The 17,798-nt window shown below is 38.9% G+C and overlaps 1 protein-coding gene across 2 annotated transcripts in view; it reads left to right on the top strand.

Annotated features, from left to right (window-relative positions):
- Positions 1-2,200: 2,200 nt before the first annotated feature.
- Positions 2,201-17,798, top strand: part of LOC132142453 (POU domain, class 2, transcription factor 1-like) — a 149,141-nt gene continuing 133,543 nt past the window's right edge. For both annotated transcript variants that reach the window (XM_059552335.1, XM_059552333.1), the window contains exon 1: positions 2,201-2,303. In XM_059552335.1, the coding sequence (XP_059408318.1) occupies positions 2,258-2,303 (46 nt within the window). In that variant the 5' untranslated portion in view covers positions 2,201-2,257. The remainder of the gene's footprint in view (positions 2,304-17,798) is intronic.

The raw sequence follows: 17,798 nt of genomic DNA, 5'->3' as shown, positions 1-17,798 counted from the left end.
GCTTACAGACAGGAGGTTAAAGAGCTGGCTGTCTGGTGCATTCTCAACAACCTGGAGCTTAACACGCTCAAAACAGTGGAGACGATCGTGGACTTCAGGAGAAACCCCCCTGCACTCCCCCCACTCACCATCATGAACAGCACTGTGACTGCAGTGGAGTCATTCAGGTTCCTGGGCACCACTATCTCTCAGGACCTGAAGTGGGACATTCACATTGACTCCATTGTGAAAAAGGCCCAGCAGAGGTTGTACTTCCTTCGCCAGCTGAGGAAGTTTAACCTGCCACAGGATCTGCTGAAACAGTTCTACTCCACCATCATCGAATCCATCCTCTGCACTTCAGTAACTGTCTGGTTCAGCTCAGCTTCTAAATCTGACCTCAGAAGACTACAGAGGGTAGTCCGGACTGCTGAGCGAATTATCGGTACAACCCTCCCATCTATTCAAGAACTGTACTTATCCAGAGTGAGCAAAAGGGCTGTTAAAATCACTCTGGACCCCTCACATCCAGCACACTCCCTCTTTGAACTGTTGCCATCTGGTCGACGCTACAGAGCACTGAGCACCAGAACGACCAGACACAGGAACAGTTTCTTCCCTCAGGCAATCCATCTTATGAACAGCTGATAATAACTGTGGGACACACTACACTATTTATATTTATATACACTACACTTTTTATCCAACACACATACTTAGCGTACACGTAAATCTTTTGCACATAATATACATGTACATACATGGAACACACTATACTACTTATATTTATATTTATATACACATACACTTATTTATCCAAACACACATACTTAGCGTACAGTTACAATTTTTCCACATAATATACATGTACATACATAAATGCTCTTTTTAATATACCTGCCATACATTGTCAATTTGTATATTGTCAATCCTTACCCACCTATTTGTATTTTTTTGTATTTTTTATTCCTTATTGTGTTTTTTGTTCTGTCGCTGTTATGTTGCACTGCGGAGCTCTGTCACGAAAACAAATTCCTCGTATGTGTGAACATACCTGGCAATAAAGCTCATTCTGATTCTGATTCTGATTCTGAAAAGAGACTTTTCCCGTAGCGTCTTAGCTAAGACGCAGTACTCGTTCCCTCTTCTGGAGAGAACCGAGGTTACGTTAGTAACCGAGTACGTTTTACAAAAGTCTCGTGTTCAGGCTTTATGACGGAGAGAACCACACACTCATCCTGGCACATGAGGCAGACAGTAGTGAAGTATTTTTAGAAGTAAATTTAAAGTAATATCTGTGATTTATCAGAATGTTTTTCTTTGGAAAACTTTACTTTACCACATTCCAAAGCATAATGTCATACTTATTACTGTACTTAATTACATAAATACAAGTTGTTATTTGTTTTACCTTTAATACTTAAGAACATACAAAAAAATGTACTTTCTTGTACTCAAGTAAATCTTTTAATTACTTTTACTTAAGTAAATGTAAGAAATGAATAGATGTATAATATAATTAAGTATTAAATTATTTAATATGAAACGTAGTGAAGTAAAAAGTGCAATATTATGCAATCTGCAATCTATCTATATCTATCTATCTATCTATATAGAAAATATAATGTGAAGATATATAAAGAGATGTAAAGATATATCAAGATAATGTTGTGTAATGTATTGTGAAAAATAACATATTTAGCCGCTCTGGAGTCATTAAAGGAAATTGTTCAAAAAATAATAATGGATATGCCTTTAGTAAAAAAAGAAAAAGAAACAAAATTGTTTCATTTTACACACTGAAGGCAAAACAATAGGCTTATAATGAAACTATTACACAGTGCAAACAATTTTATGAAACAGCAAAAAATTGTAAAAGTTTGGTTTACGTTAATAAACAAGACCTGACATTTATGAAATGATTTCATTTAAAATCTGCCTTCACCCATGTGCTTTATTCTTTTAATTGTTTACACAATAGATAGTCTTAAGTTTTATTGTGGATGACAGTTTAAAACCAACCAACAAACCAATGCTAAAGAAAACATTTGAGTAATTGGACTTTTCTTTCAAAATCTGGTACAGAAAGATATCTGGTTTGAAAATCTAGCAAGTGGGGTTTGTACGCTCAGGAAAACATACAAACGGGAGAATTTGAAAAAATAAACCTTACTGAATTATGATTTATGTGGTTGTTCTGAGGTTTTGTCAGTCAGGGAGAGGTGTGTATGATGTATCAGCAGTAGGCGGGGTTTCGGTCTCACACTAAATATTCAAAATGGCGGACAGAGGATCAACGACTCAAGATGAGCGCTCGACTGCAGGTAATCATTACATTTTACATATTCATATTCCCAATCCGCCTCGCGCAAACAAAGTCAAACACACGCGCCGATCATTTTGCAGACTGAACCGATGGCAATGGCGAAGATGTTTTGTTATTTTAGAAATATTTTGAGTCCGTCAACAGCAGATGAGAGTTGTTTGTCCTGTTCAAAACTCTCATCATTTGAAATGTCGCGCGTGCGCGCTGCATATTGACAGAATCTCGTGCTTTCATAGCGTGTGGGTTAACTGGTGAGCGTGGGTCAAACTGCTCGGTTCGGTCGGGGTTTCTTTTGCGCTATAATTATGTTTGTAAAGTGTTATGAGTGAATTAGCAGCCGTGCTATCATCAGGGAGCATTGTATTGCTTGGGCACGAGAGAAACTCAACGTCCGCATATTTGCATATGTATATGTTTGCAGTAAACGTCATCAGTTTTATCCGTGCGGCGGCGAACTAAAATTAAAGTAAAAATCCAGCCTGATCTTTTCTTCCCTAGATCAAGTCAAACGAATTCCCTCAACAGGGTCTGTTCATGTGCGTGAGTACGCGTGTGTAGGGGGATGATGTTTATTTTCTCTAACACGTAATAAATGACAAAGTCTGAAAGTGTTATCTTTCTCAAACGCATCTCGTGTTTATTAATTCTGGTGTAAAGTTGTTGTGCAGGAACTACATTTATAAAAAAAAAAAAAAAAACTTTCAGAAGTTAAAGTGCATTAGCCTAACTTTATACCTGCTTGTTCAATGCTTTTAATTCTTGTGCATAATTTAGACATCCGTTTCATTACAGATGAGAGAGGTGCCACACAGGGACGTGGGAACTATATTGTGAGAGGGGGGGCGGGATGTTAGTGTAGGCCTATAGTAGGCTGTGTTATGTATCCCGATTAACTTTGACTAGTTAGGGCCCGAGCACCGATGGTGCGAGGACCCTCTTGGAATTGCTCCGTTTATTATTAGGGCCCGAGCACCGATAGTGTGAGGACCCTCTTGGAATTGCTCCGTTTATTATTATTATTATTATTATTAGGGCCCGAGCACCGATGGTGTGAGGACCCTCTTGGAATTGCTCCGTTTATTATTATTATTATTATTATTATTATTATTAGGGCCCGAGCACCGATGGTGTGAGGACCCTCTTGGAATTGTTCCGTTTATTAGGGCCCGAGCACCGATGGTGTGAGGACCCTCTTGGAATTGCTCCGTTTATTATTATTATTATTATTATTATTATTAGGGCCCGAGCACCGATGGTGTGAGGACCCTCTTGGAATTGCTCCATTTATTATTATTATTATTATTATTATTATTATTATTATTATTATTATTCTTCTTCTCTAAGATGAATCGCATTTTTGAGAGCCTAAACATGCTCGAAAAATCATGAAACTTTGCACACACCTCAGAACTGGCGAAAATTTACGTCTGATATGGGTTTCAGAAGTGGGTGTGGCAAAATGGTTCGACAGCGCCACCTATACACGTTCAACGGTGTGCGCCTCGAGCTACGTTTCACGTACATGTATGAAAATTGGTGTACACATGTATCTCTCCAATACCTACAAAAAAGTCTCTTGGAGCAAATCCGAAACCCAACAGGAAGTCGGTTATTTTTAATTTTATGAGCAAATTTTGTGTCATTTTTGTTATTTCCATGCGTTGTATTTTAACGAACTCCTCCTAGAGATTACTTCAGATCAACACCAAAGTTGGTATGCCTAATCTAAAGGCCTTTGCGATGTTAAATTGCGAAGATTTTGAGTTTTCGTTAAAGGGTGCGTCCGTGGCGGCCTGGCGAATTTTGATGATTCGCCATGAAAAAGGAAGTTGCTATAACTCAGACATACAATGTCCAATCTGCCCACATGTTTGATGAGAACTTCACATGTTTGATGAGACTCCGAACCTGAACAGATTGACATGCCCATATTCAGTTATAGTCATAGCGCCACCTATTGGCAACAGGAAGTGACATATTTTACACTGCGAATAACTACTCCTAGAAATTTTATGACATCAATGTCTTTTTTGTGGTCAGTCTAATCTAAAGGCCTGTGCGATGTTAAATTGTGAAGATCTTGAGTTTTCGTTAAAAGGCGTGTCCATGGCGCCGTGGCGAAGTTCGATGTCTCGCCATGGGAATAAAAGATGTTATAACTCAGGCATAAAATGTCTGATCTTCCCCAAACTTCACATGTGTGATAAGAGTCCTGGCCTGAACACATCTGTAGGCCAATATTCCATCGGGTGTGGCAAAATGGCTCGATAGCGCCACCTATACACTTTTAACAGAGTGCACCTCGAGCTATGTTTCACGTACATGTACAAAAATTGGTACACACATGTAACACACCAATACCTACAAAAAAGTATCGTGGTACGAAATCCGAATCCCAACAGGAAGTCGGTTATTTTGAATTTTCCCTGCAAAATTGGTGTTGTTTTTGCCATTTTCAGGGGTTGTACTTTAACAAACTCCTCCTAGAGATTTATTCAGAGGAACACCAAACTTGGTCAGTGTAATCTAAAGCCATTTGTGATGTTAAATTGCGAAGGACTTGAGGTTTCGTTAAAGGGCGTGTCCATGGCGGCCTGACAAATTTCAATGTTTCGCCATGAAAAAGGAAGTTGCTGTAACTCAGACATACAATGTCCAATCTGCCCCAAACTTCACATGTTGGATAAGACTCTTGACCTGAACAGATCTACATGCCAATATTCAGTTATAGTCATAGCGCCACCTATTGGCAACAGGAAGTGAAATATTTTACACTGCGACAAACTACTCCTAGAAATTTTATGACATCAATGTTATTTTTGTGGTCAGTCTAATCTAAAGACCTGTGTGATATTTAGTTGTGAAGATCTCGAGTTTTCGTTAAAGGCTTGTCCATGGCGCCGTGACAAAGTTCGATGTGTCGCCATGGGAATAAAAGATGTTATAACTCAGGCATAAAATGTCCGATCTTGCCCAAACTTCACATGTGTGATAAGGGTCCTGGCCTGAACAGATCTGAAGGCCAATATTCCATTGGGTGTGGCAAATTGGCTCGATAGCGCCACCTATACACTTTCAACTGAGTGCATATACACTTTCAACGGAGTGCACTTCGAGCTATGTTTCACGTACATGAACAAAAATCTGTACACACATGTAACACACCAATACCTACAAAAAAGTCTCTTGGTACGAAATCCGAATCCCAACAGGAAGTCAGTTATTTAGAATTTTCTCTGCAAAATTGGCGTTGTTTTTGCCGTTTTCAGGGGTTGTACTTTAACAAACTCCTGCTAGAGATTTATTCAGATCAACACCAAACTTGGTCAGTGTAATCTAAAGCCATTTGCGATGTTAAATTGCCAAGGACTTGAGGTTTCGTTAAAGGGCGTGTCCATGGTGGCCTGACAAATTTCGATGTTTCGCCGTGAAAAATGAAGTTGCTATAACTCAGACATACAATGTCCAATCTGCCCAAAACTTCACATGTTTAATACGACTCCTGACCTGAACATATTTACATGCCCATATTCAGTTATAGTCATAGCGCCACCTATTGGCAACAGGAAGTGAAATATTTTACACTGCGACAAACTACTCCTAGAAATTTTATGACATCAATGTTATTTTTGTGGTCAGTCTAATCTAAAGACCTGTGTGATGTTTAGTTGTGAAGATCTTGAGTTTTCGTTAAAAGGCGTGTCCATGGCGCCGTGACGAAGTTCGATGTGTCGCCATGGGAATTAAAGATGTTATAACTCAGGCATAAAATGTCCGATCTTGCCCAAACTTCACATGTGTGATAAGAGTCCTGGCCTGAACAGATCTGAAGGCCAAAATTCCATTGGGTGTGGCAAAATGGCTCGATAGCGCCACCTATACACTTTCAACTGAGTGCATATACACTTTCAACGGAGTGCGCCTCAAGCTATGTTTCACGTACATGTACAAAAATCGGTACACACATGTAACACACCAATATCTACGAAAAAGTCTCTTGGTACGAAATCCGAATCCAAACAGGAAGTCGGTTATTTAGAATGTTCTCTGCAAAATTGGTGTTGTTTTTGGCATTTTCAGGGGTTGTACTTTAACGAACTCCTCCTAGAGATTTATTCAGATCAACATCAAACTTGGTCAGTTAAATCTAAAGACCTTTGCGAAGTTAAGTTGGGAAGATCTTGAGATTTCGTTAAAGGGAGTGTCCATGGCGGCCTGACAAATTTTTATGTTTCGCCATGAAAAAGGAAGTTGCTGTAACCCAGACATACAATGTCCAATCTGCCCCAAACTTCGCATGCTAGATAAGACTTCTGCCCTTAACAGATCTACATGCCCATATTCAATTATAGTCATAGTGCCACCTGCTGGCAACAGGAAGTGACATATTTTACGCTGAGACAAACTACTCCCAGAGATATTTTGACATTAATGTATTTTTGTGGTCAGTCTAATCTAAAGGCCTGTGTAATGTTAAATTGTGGCAATCTTGAGTTTTTGTTAAAGAGCATGTCCATGGCAAAAATGACAAAATTTGATGTCTCGCCACAGCAAGAGAAGTTGTTGTAACTCAGGCATAAAATGTTTGATCTTCCCCAAACTTCACGTTCGATAAGAGTGCAGCCCTGAACACATCTGAAGGCCAATATTCCATTATAATGATAGCGCCACCTGCTGGCAACAGAAAGATTGGCACATATATGGAATAAACTTTGATATATTCCACTTATATTTATGAGTTTAAATGCATATTTCTCACCGTTCACCTATTTACTAAAGCCACTCGCTGCCGGTGAGCCCGGTTGCGAGGGCCCGTTCATCGCTGCTTGCAGCTTTAATTATTATTATTATTATTATTATTATTCTTCTTCTCCAGGATGAATCGCATTTTTGAGGGCCTAAACATACTCAAAAAGTCATGAAACTTTGCACACACCTCAGAACCGGCGAAAATGTACATCTGATATGGGTTTCAGAAGTGGGTGTGGCAAAATGGCTCGACAGCGCCACCTATACACGTTCAACGGTGTGCGCCTCGAGCTATGTTTAACGTACATGTATGAAAATCGGTACACACATGTAACTCTCCAATACCTACAAAAAAGTATCTTGGAGCAAAATCCAAAACCCAACAGGAAGTCGGTTATTTTTAATTTTATGAGCAAATTTTGTGACATTTTTGTCATTTCCATGCGTTGTATTTTAACGAACTACTCCTAGAGATTAATTCAGATCAACACCAAAGTTGGTATGCCTAATCTAAAGGCCTTTGCGATGTTAAATTGCGAAGATTTTGAGTTTTCGTTAAAGGGCGTGTCCGTGGCGGCCTGGCGAATTTCGATGATTCGCCATGAAAAATGAAGTTGCTATAACTCAGACATACAATGTCCAATGTGTCCAAAACTTTACATGTTTAATAAGACTCCTGACCTGAACAGATTGACATGCCCATATTCATTTATAGTCATAGCACCACCTATAGGCAACAGGAAGTGACATATTTTACACTGCGACTAACTACTCCTAGAAATTTTATGACATCAATGTCTTTTTTGTGGTCCGTCTAATCTAAAGGCCTGTGCGATGTTAAATTGTGAAGATCTTGAGTTTTCGTTAAAAGGCGTGTCCATGGCGCCATGACGAAGTTCGATGTCTCGCCAAGAGAATAAAATATGTTATAACTCAGGCATAAAATGTCCGATCTTCCCCAAACTTCACATGTGTGATAAGAGTCCTGGCCTGAACACATCTGTAGGCCAATATTCCATCGGGTGTGGCAAAATGGCTCGATAGCGCCACGTATACACTTTCAACATAGCGCGCCTCGAGCTCCGTTTCAAGTACATGTACAAAAATCGGTACACACATGTAACACACCAGTACCTACAAAAAAGTCTCTTGGTACGAAATCCTAATCCCAACAGGAAGTCGGTTATTTTGAAATTTCCCTGCAAAATTGGCGTTGTTTTTGCCATTTTCAGGGGTTGTACTTTAACGAACTCCTCCTAGAGATTTATTCGGATGAACACCAAACTTGGTCAGTGTAATCTAAAGCCATTTGCGATGTTAAATTGCGAAGGACTTGAGGTTTCGTTAAAGGGCGTGTCCATGGCGGCCTGACAAATTTCGATGTTTCGCCATGAAAAAGGAAGTTGCTGTAACTCAGACATACAATGTCCAATCTGCCCCAAACTTAACATGTTGGATAAGACTCTTGACCTGAACAGATCTACATGCCAATATTCAGTTATAGTCATAGCGCCACCTATTGGCAACAGGAAGTGAAATATTTTACACTGCGACAAACTACTTCTAGAAATTTTATGACATCAATTTTATTTTTGTGGTCAGTCTAATCTAAAGACCTGTGTGATGTTTAGTTGTGAAGATCTTGAGTTTTCGTTAAAAGGCGTGTCCATGGCGCCGTGATGAAGTTTGATGTGTCGCCATGGGAATAAAAGATGTTATAACTCAGGCAAAAAATGTCCGATCTTGCCCAAACTTCACATGTGTGATAAGGGTCCTGGCTTGAACAGATCTGAAGGCCAATATACCATTGGGTGTGGCAAAATGGCTCGATAGCGCCACCTATAGATTTTCAACAGAGTGCATATACACTTTTAACGGAGTGCGCCTCAAGCTATGTTTCACGTACATGTACAAAAATCGGTACACACATGTAACACACCAATATCTACGAAAAAGTCTCTTGGTACAAAATCCGAATCCAAACAGGAAGTCAGTTATTTAGAATTTTCTCTGCAAAATTGGTGTTGTTTTTGGCATTTTCAGGGGTTGTACTTTAACGAACTCCTTCTAGAGAGATTTATTCAGATCAACACCAAACTTGGTCAGTTAAATCTAAACGCCTTTGCGATGTTAAATTGCGAAGATCTTGAGGTTTCATTAAAGGGCTTGTCAATGGCGGCCTGACAAATTTCGATGTTTCGCCATGAAAAAGGAAGTTGCTGTAACTCAGACATACAATGTCCAATCTGCCCCAAACTTCACATGTTAGATAAGACTTCTGCTCTTAACAGATCTACATGCCCATATTCAGTTATAGTCATAACGCCACCTGCTGGCAACAGGAAGTGACATGTTTTACGCTGCGACAAACTACTCCTAGAAATCTTTTGACATTAATGTATTTTTGTTGTCAGTTCTAATCTAAAGGCCTGTGCAATGTTAAATTGTGGAGATCTTCAGTTTTTGTTAAAGGACAAAATTTGATGTCTCGCCACAGCAAGAGTTGTTGTTGTAACTCAGGCATAAAATGTTCAATCTTACCCAAACTCCACATGTTCGTTAAGAGTGCACCCCTGAACACATCTGAAGGCCAATATTCCATTATAATGATAGCACCACCTGCTGGCAACAGGAAGACTGGCACATATAAATGATTTTGACATATTCCACTTATATTTACGACTTTAAATGCATATATCTCACCGTTCGCCAATTTATTAAAGCCTCTCGCTGGCGGTGAGCCCGGGTGCGAGGGCCCGTTCATCGCTGCTTGCAGCTTTAATTATTAGGGCCCGAGCACCGATGGTGTGAGGACCCTCTTGGAATTGCTCCGTTTATTATTATTATTATTATTATTATTATTATTATTCTTCTCTAAGATGAATCGCATTTTTGAGAGCCTAAACATGCTCGAAAAGTCATGAAACTTTGCACACACCTCAGAACTGGCGAAAATTTACATCTGATATGGGTTTCAGAAGTGGGTGTGGCAAAATGGCTCGACAGCGCCACCTATACATGTTCAACGGTTTGCGCCTCGAGCTACGTTTCACGTACATGTATGAAAATTGGTATACACATGTAACTCTCCAATACCTACAAAAAAGTCTCTTAGAGCAAAATTCTAAACCCAACAGGAAGTCAGTTATTTTTAATATTATGAGCAAATTTTGTGTCATTTTTGCCATTTCCATGAGTTGTATTTTAACGAACTCCTCCTAGAAACTTATTCAGATCAACACCAAATTTGGTATGCTTAATCTAAAGGCCTTTGCGATGTTCAATTGCGAAGATTTTGAGTTTTCGTTAAAGGGCGTGTCCGTGGCGGCCTGGCGAATTTCGATGATTCGCCATGAAAAATGAAGTTGCTATAACTCAGACATACAATGTCCAATGTGACCAAAACTTCATGTTTAATAAGACTCCTGACCTGAACATATTTACATGCCCATATTCAGTTATAGTCATAGCGCCACCTATAGGCAACAGGAAGTGACATATTTTACACTTCGACAGACTACTCCTAGAAATTTTTTGACATCAATGTCTTTTTTATGGTCAGTATAATCTAAAGGCCTGTGCAATGTTAAATTGTGAAGATCTTGAGTTTTCGTTAAGGGGCGTGTCCATGGCGCCGTGACAATTCAAAGTCTCGCCATGGGAATAAAAGATGTTATAACTCAGGCATAAAATGTCCGATCTTCCCCAAACTTTACATGTGTGATAAAAGTCCTCGCCTGAACAGATCTGAAGGCCAATATTCCATCGGGTGTGGCAAAATGGCTCGATAGCGCCACCTATACACTTTCAACGGAGTGCACCTCGAGCTATGTTTCACGTACATGTACAAAAATTGGTACACACATGTAACACACCAATACCTACAAAAAAGTCTCTTGGTACGAAATCCTAATCCCAACAGGAAGTCGGTTATTTTGAATTTTCCCTGCAAAATTGGTATTGTTTTTGCCATTTTCAGGGGTTGTACTTTAACGAACTCCTCCTAGAGATTTATTCAGATGAACACCAAACTTGGTCAGTGTAATCTAAAGCCATTTGCGATGTTAAATTGCGAAGGACTTGAGGTTTCGTTTAAGGGCGTGTCCATGGCGGCCTGACAAATTTCAATGTTTCGCCATGAAAAAAGAAGTTGCTGTAACTCAGACATACAATGTCCAATCTGCCCCAAAGTTCACATGTTGGATAAGACTCTTGACCTGAACAGATCTACATGCCAATATTCAGTTATAGTCATAGCGCCACCTATTGGCAACAGGAAGTGAAATATTTTACACTGCGACAAACTACTCCTAGAAATTTTATGACATCAATGTTATTTTTGTGGTCAGTCTAATCTAAAGACCTGTGTGATGTTTAGTTGTGAAGATCTTGAGTTTTCGTTAAAAGGCGTGTCCATGGCGCCGTGACGAAGTTTGATGTGTCGCCATCGGAATTAAAGATGTTATAACTCAGGCATAAATGTCCGATCTTGCCCAAACTTCACATGTGTGATAAGGGTCCTGGCCTGAACAGATCTGAAGGCCAATATTCCATTGGGTGTGGCAAAATGGCTCGATAGCGCCACCTATACACTTTCAACTGAGTGCATATACACTTTCAATGGAGTGCGCCTCAAGCTATGTTTCACGTACATGTACAAAAATCGGTACACACATGTAACACACCAATATCTACGAAAAAGTCTCTTGGTACGAAATCCGAATCCAAACAGGAAGTCAGTTATTTAGAATGTTCTCTGCAAAATTGGTGATGTTTTTGGCATTTTCAAGGGTTGTACTTTAACGAACTCCTCCTAGAGATTTATTCAGATCAGCATCAAACTTGGTCAGTTAAATCTAAAGGCCTTTGCGATGTTAAATTGGGAAGATCTTGAGATTTCGTTAAAGGGAGTGTCCATGGCGGCCTGACAAATTTCGATGTTTCGCCATGAAAAAGGAAGTTGCTTTAACTCAGACATACAATGTCCAATCTGCCCCAAACTTCGCATGTTAGATAAGACTTCTGCCCTTAACAGATCTACATGCCCATATTCAATTATAGTCGTAGCGCCACCTGCTGGCAACAGGAAGTGACATATTTTACGCTGAGACAAACTACTCCTAGAGATTTTTTGACATTAATGTATTTTTGTGGTCAGTCTAATCTAAAGGCCTGTGTAATGTTAAATTGTGGCAATCTTGAGTTTTTGTTAAAGAGCGTGTGGCTTTTTATGGCAAAAATGACAAAATTTGATGTCTCGCCACAGCAAGAGAAGTTGTTGTAACTCAGGCATAAAATGTTTGATCTTCCCCAAAAGTCACGTTCGATAAGAGTGCAGCCCTGAACACATCTGAAGGCCAATATTCCATTATAATGATAGCGCCACCTGCTGGCAACAGGAAGATTGGAACAGATATGGAATAAACATTGATATATTCTACTTATATTTATGAGTTTAAATGCATATTTCTCACCGTTCACCTATTTACTAAAGCCACTCGCTGCCGGTGAGCCCGGGTGCGAGGGCCCGTTCATCGCTGCTTGCAGCTTTAATTAAATCATTTTTGCACATGCATCGCCACAGAGTTAACCATTTCAGACAGTACAGGACAGACTCTGTCTCATTCACTTCACGTCTGTGGGCGTTACGCACAGCTCAGTGTGGCCCAGGCACGGCGCCAGGATTCCAGTTTTGGATGGGCCAGACCAATTGTGGGTGGGCCTTAAATTAAAAATGTTAAATTAAATAAAAAAAAATAAAAAAACGTTATCCAATTACTGCTTAACCTAATAAAAAATATTGACTAATAGCTGTTATATTATCTGTGCATATACATAATATAGATTTTAGTAGTTTGATGCTCTTTAAATATTTGTTGCATTGTTAAAAGTTTCGGTGCATAGGACAGACCTATCCGCGATCGCTCTCCATGGTTCTGACCAAAGAAGAGCGCTTTGGAATCTCCATTAGGCATGAAACGCATCATACCTGGGCTGCATTTCCCGATAACATTGTCTCTTAGCGCGCTACGAAGACTCTTTAGGTATAACTTAACTACAGGTATACTAACACTAAAGGTATATCATTGCTAGGCATCTTCAGGGCTATTATCCACTCGCGAGGCAGAGGCGCTGGCGCCCTCCTAGCAACGGCGCTGTTTTTGGTAAAACATGATTTTGACGACTTCATTAAGTTTTGTTTTATAGAAAACTCTCTTTAAAAGTTATTCGTTTTGTATAAATTGTATTTTAATTTTGATCAATGTTTTATCAACCAATTGCCCATATTTAATAAATAAGAAGCAAATATATAGCAGACAATGTAATAACCTTAGTATAATTGACAGAATTACTAAAAAATATTTTGCTACCTAAAAGTTAAAGATTTTTTTGTGTCACGCATGCATCCATGTCTATTTCCCTCATATTAAAAATAAAACGCACGTGGACTGATATTTTTCCAGTGTCTGGACTCCTTTATTAATGGAGTGTATTTTACAGACTTTTCAATATATTGGTATTAAATGCATTTTCTGAGAATTTATATTTCAAGTTTTTACTGCAAATGTCGTAATGCGTGCTCTTTGGTCCATCAGTGCTTGAGTCACTGATCACATTAGAATAAAATATCTCATAATAAAATACTAAATTGACTGATTTATGAATGTATATGCATAGTTCTCATCAGTCGGAAATACAGATAAACGCTTCATTTGTTGTATTTTTGATCCTGATAGAAAACAGAACAACAAAAGAGCAAATCCACTGTCTGCAGTCGTGCTTCAAGTCAAACGCACCCATTTTTAAATCGTCCACAGCTGAGCATCGCGAGAGGCGGATCTGCGCCAGAGCGCACATGTGAATGAGCTGCACAACGTCATTTTCAGATGCAATGAAAAAAAAAAACAACAACCCTGGATAGCCTAGATTAGGCCCATATTTACAAATGTGTTAGCTATGGCATGAAATATCTGATATTCCGATTGTCATATACATGGTGCAAGTGGAAGTATATTGTTGTTTAAACACCTTTATAAAGATCGCGTTAGTTGAGCTTATGCGCGATATAATTTTATGCAGGCTTAAATCAAACATTTTGATTCAGATTCTGTATTTATATATATATATATATATATATATATATATATATATATATATATATATATATATATATATATATATATATATATATAAACAACGAAAACAACGAAAAACAACGAAAAAACAGCTGGCTGACCCCTACAGGGGTGAGGAAAAGTGTTAGGAGGGGGGGCGGCCGCCCCGGTTCCCACGTCTATGGTGCCACACTATCTATTTATCGCGCGTATTAAATATACAGAACTGTTGATGAATATTAATGAGTACAAACCCCGTGTTCATTAATGATTAATTTTTGTGTGCAAATGCGCTGTGATTTGCTTTAGATGCAAGTTCTGTGGAGGATTTTACCTTGTACTTTCAGATTTGTGTCTCTCAGGAACGTTACATTTGCATTCATTGCTTGTGTGTATGTGTGTGTGTGTATATATATATATATATTTATTTATTAAGGCTGGGTTTTGACACAAATTTCACGACTCGATTCTCATTCACAAGCTCTCGATTACCAATTCAATTAGTTTGGATCTATATCTGTACAGTACTTGACAAATTTTCTCAAGGAAAAACAATATCAGCTAATGCTGTAAAATATACATGAAAGTCATTTGGTACTACATAACTATAAAATTGAAGGTTAAAATTTACTGATTTGTATATTTGCTATAGCATACAACTGTTAAAATTACAAAAGTTTTTAAAGGGGTCATATGATGTTGCTAAAACATTATATAAGAACATTATTTTGTGTATTTGGTGTAATGAAATGTTTATACAGTTTAAGGTTAAAAAACACATTTTACACGTACTGTACATGATTGTTTCTCCTCTAAGCCCCGCCTTTTCTCTTTTGTTTTTTAACAAATCTCATCGGTCTGAAAAGCGAGGTGTACTCTGATTGGCCAGCTATCCAGTGCTTTGTGATTGACTGAAAGTTTACGCCCTTGACTATACTGAGATGCGTGTCCTGGTCAGAACACCGCATGAGAAGACAAAAACAAAAAAAATCATTACAATCTAGGCTTGCTGCGATAGATGGTGTTACCGGTTTTAACACTGGTTACATCACTTTCCCACCGTGACACCGTCCCCCTGTCATTTTGATTTTTTTAAGAATAATATTTTTCTTTAATATTTATTTGAATTAAGAATAATAATTATAAACAAATTAGTTTAGAAGAGAGCATACACTATAATTGAAAACTGATGACACATTGGCCACATCGGATGAGGATGGACAACTGACAGCCAACCTGAAAGCTGGCATCATATCTATTTCAGACGAGAAATATGAAGCTCTGCCAGAAGCAAGCCGGCAGCTTATGCGCTAGACCAGGGGTGGGGAACGTTGGATCCTGGAGGGCCTGTGTCCCTGCAGAGTTTAGCTCCAACCCTAATCAAACACACCTGAACAAGCTAATCAAGGTCTTCAGAGTACAGGTAGGTTTTTTTTTTCAGGGTTGGAGCTAAACTCAGCAGGGACACAGGCCTTCCAGGATCAACGTCCCCCACCCCTGCGCTAGACAAAAGTCCCACGCTACCGGGCTTATTACGACCTGAATGTTGAAGAGACCAATAAACGGGTGTCTTCGGTAGGAAAGCGCAGTCAACGCACCCCGTGAGAGAAGAGAGAGAACAAAATGAGGAAGCCGCTTCGAGCTGCAGCCCAAGAAAAACAAACAAAAAAAAAACTCCACAAGCACTGTTAATAAATGCAAATTTAAAGGTTTTATTTTAAATTGGGTTTTTTTTTTTTTTTTTTTTTACAGAGCGCTGACTTGTCATTTATGTAGGCTAAGGTCGTTTTGGAAGTTTTGCTTTTACATCCGTTTCTTATTTATATGGTTTTATCTTATTTAAACTTTGTGTAATTTATTTAGGCCTATTTTCTTGTTCGTTTTAAAACGTTCTAATATTGGCTAGGCAATAAACGTTCTTTGTTCTTATTTGTTTGTTTTTTTATTAAAGGTCTGTATTTAATATCAGGGTTTTTTTGTCCATTCAATTTCAAGCAATTGACGCAGAATTGCCAATTGTCGCTAATTCAAAAGTGAAAGTATAACATGCATGCATTTATAAGCTACTTAAAAGCAAGGAAGCGAATTGCCAATTGTCGCTAATTCAAAAGTGAAAGTATAACATGCATGCATTTATAAGCTACTTAAAAGCAAGGAAGCGAGGAAAAAAGGACCCCCACACACACACAGTGAGACTGGTATTACCGATGTTGTCACACATCGATTAACCGGTGGAAAATTTTCTTCACCACGGCAACGCTATTACAAACGAGCCATTTGTTGCATCCAGTGGGAACATAATTACGTTTTATCTTGTCTTTTTACGCATTGTGTAAAAACATTAAAACCATGTCTGCATTAATTATCAGAGAAACTACAAAAAACAAGCGCTACTCTACACTGCTCAAAAATTGCATTTGATTCATCAGTGGCAAATCGTTAAAATATGTAAAACAGTCAAAACAGCCGGCATCTTCTCTCCCAGGATCAGGAAATGTTACTCCATAAAATGTGCGGCACACATCTGAATATTCTGGTTGAACTGTTCTGAAACAATGTTGTAAATACCCAACCCTTGTGGTTAAATTGTATCGATACAGATGTCAATCACAAGCTCTCGATTCGATTCTCTCTCTCTCTCTCTCTCTTTCTCTCTCTCTCTCTCTCTCTCTCTCTCTCTTTATATATATATATATATATATATATATATATATATATATATATATATATATATATATATATATATATATAATGTATGTATGTATATACACTCACCTAAAAGATTATAAGGAACACCATACTAATACTGTGTTTGACCCCCTTTCACCTTCAGAACTCCCTTAATTCTACATGGCATTGATTCAACAAGGTGCTGAAAGCATTCTTTAGAAATGTTGGCCCATATTGATAGGATAGCATCTTGCAGTTGATGGAGATTTGTGGGATGCACATCCAGGGCACGAAGCTTCCGTTCCACCACATCCCAAAGATGCTCTATTGGGTTGAGATCTGGTGACTGTGAGGGCCATTTTAGTACAGGGAACTCATTGTCATGTTCAAGAAACCAGTTTGAAATGATTCGAGCTTTGTGACATGGTGCATTATCCTGCTGGAAGTAGCCATCAGAGGATGGGTACATGGTGGTCATAAAGGGATGGACATGGTCAGAAACAATGCTCAGGTAGGCCGTGGCATTTAAACGATGCCCAATTGGCACTAAGGGGCCTAAAGTGTGCCAAGAAAACATCCCCCACACCATTACACCACAACCACCAGCCTGCACAGTTGTAACAAGGCATGATGGATCCATGTTCTCATTCTGTTTACCCCAAATTCTGACTCTACCATCTGAATGTCTCAACAGAAATCATCAGAGACTCATCAGACCAGGCAACATTTTTCCAGTCTTCAACTGTCCAATTTTGGTGAGCTCGTGCAAATTGTAGCCTCTTTTTCCTATTTGTAGTGGAGATGAGTGGTACCCGGAGGGGTCTTCTACTGTTGTAGCCCATCCGCCTCAAGGCTGTGCGTGTTGTGGCTTCACAAATGCTTTGCTGCATACCTCGGTTGTAACGAGTGGTTATTTCAGTCAAAGTTGCTTTTCTATCAGCTTGAATCAGTTGGTCCAT

This window comes from Carassius carassius, chromosome 6, assembly GCF_963082965.1.
Source record: "Carassius carassius chromosome 6, fCarCar2.1, whole genome shotgun sequence".
NCBI classification, from domain to species: Eukaryota; Metazoa; Chordata; class Actinopteri; order Cypriniformes; family Cyprinidae; genus Carassius; species Carassius carassius.
The sequence above is the reverse complement of the archived record's forward strand: the minus strand, read 5'-3'. Positions and strand labels throughout refer to the sequence as shown.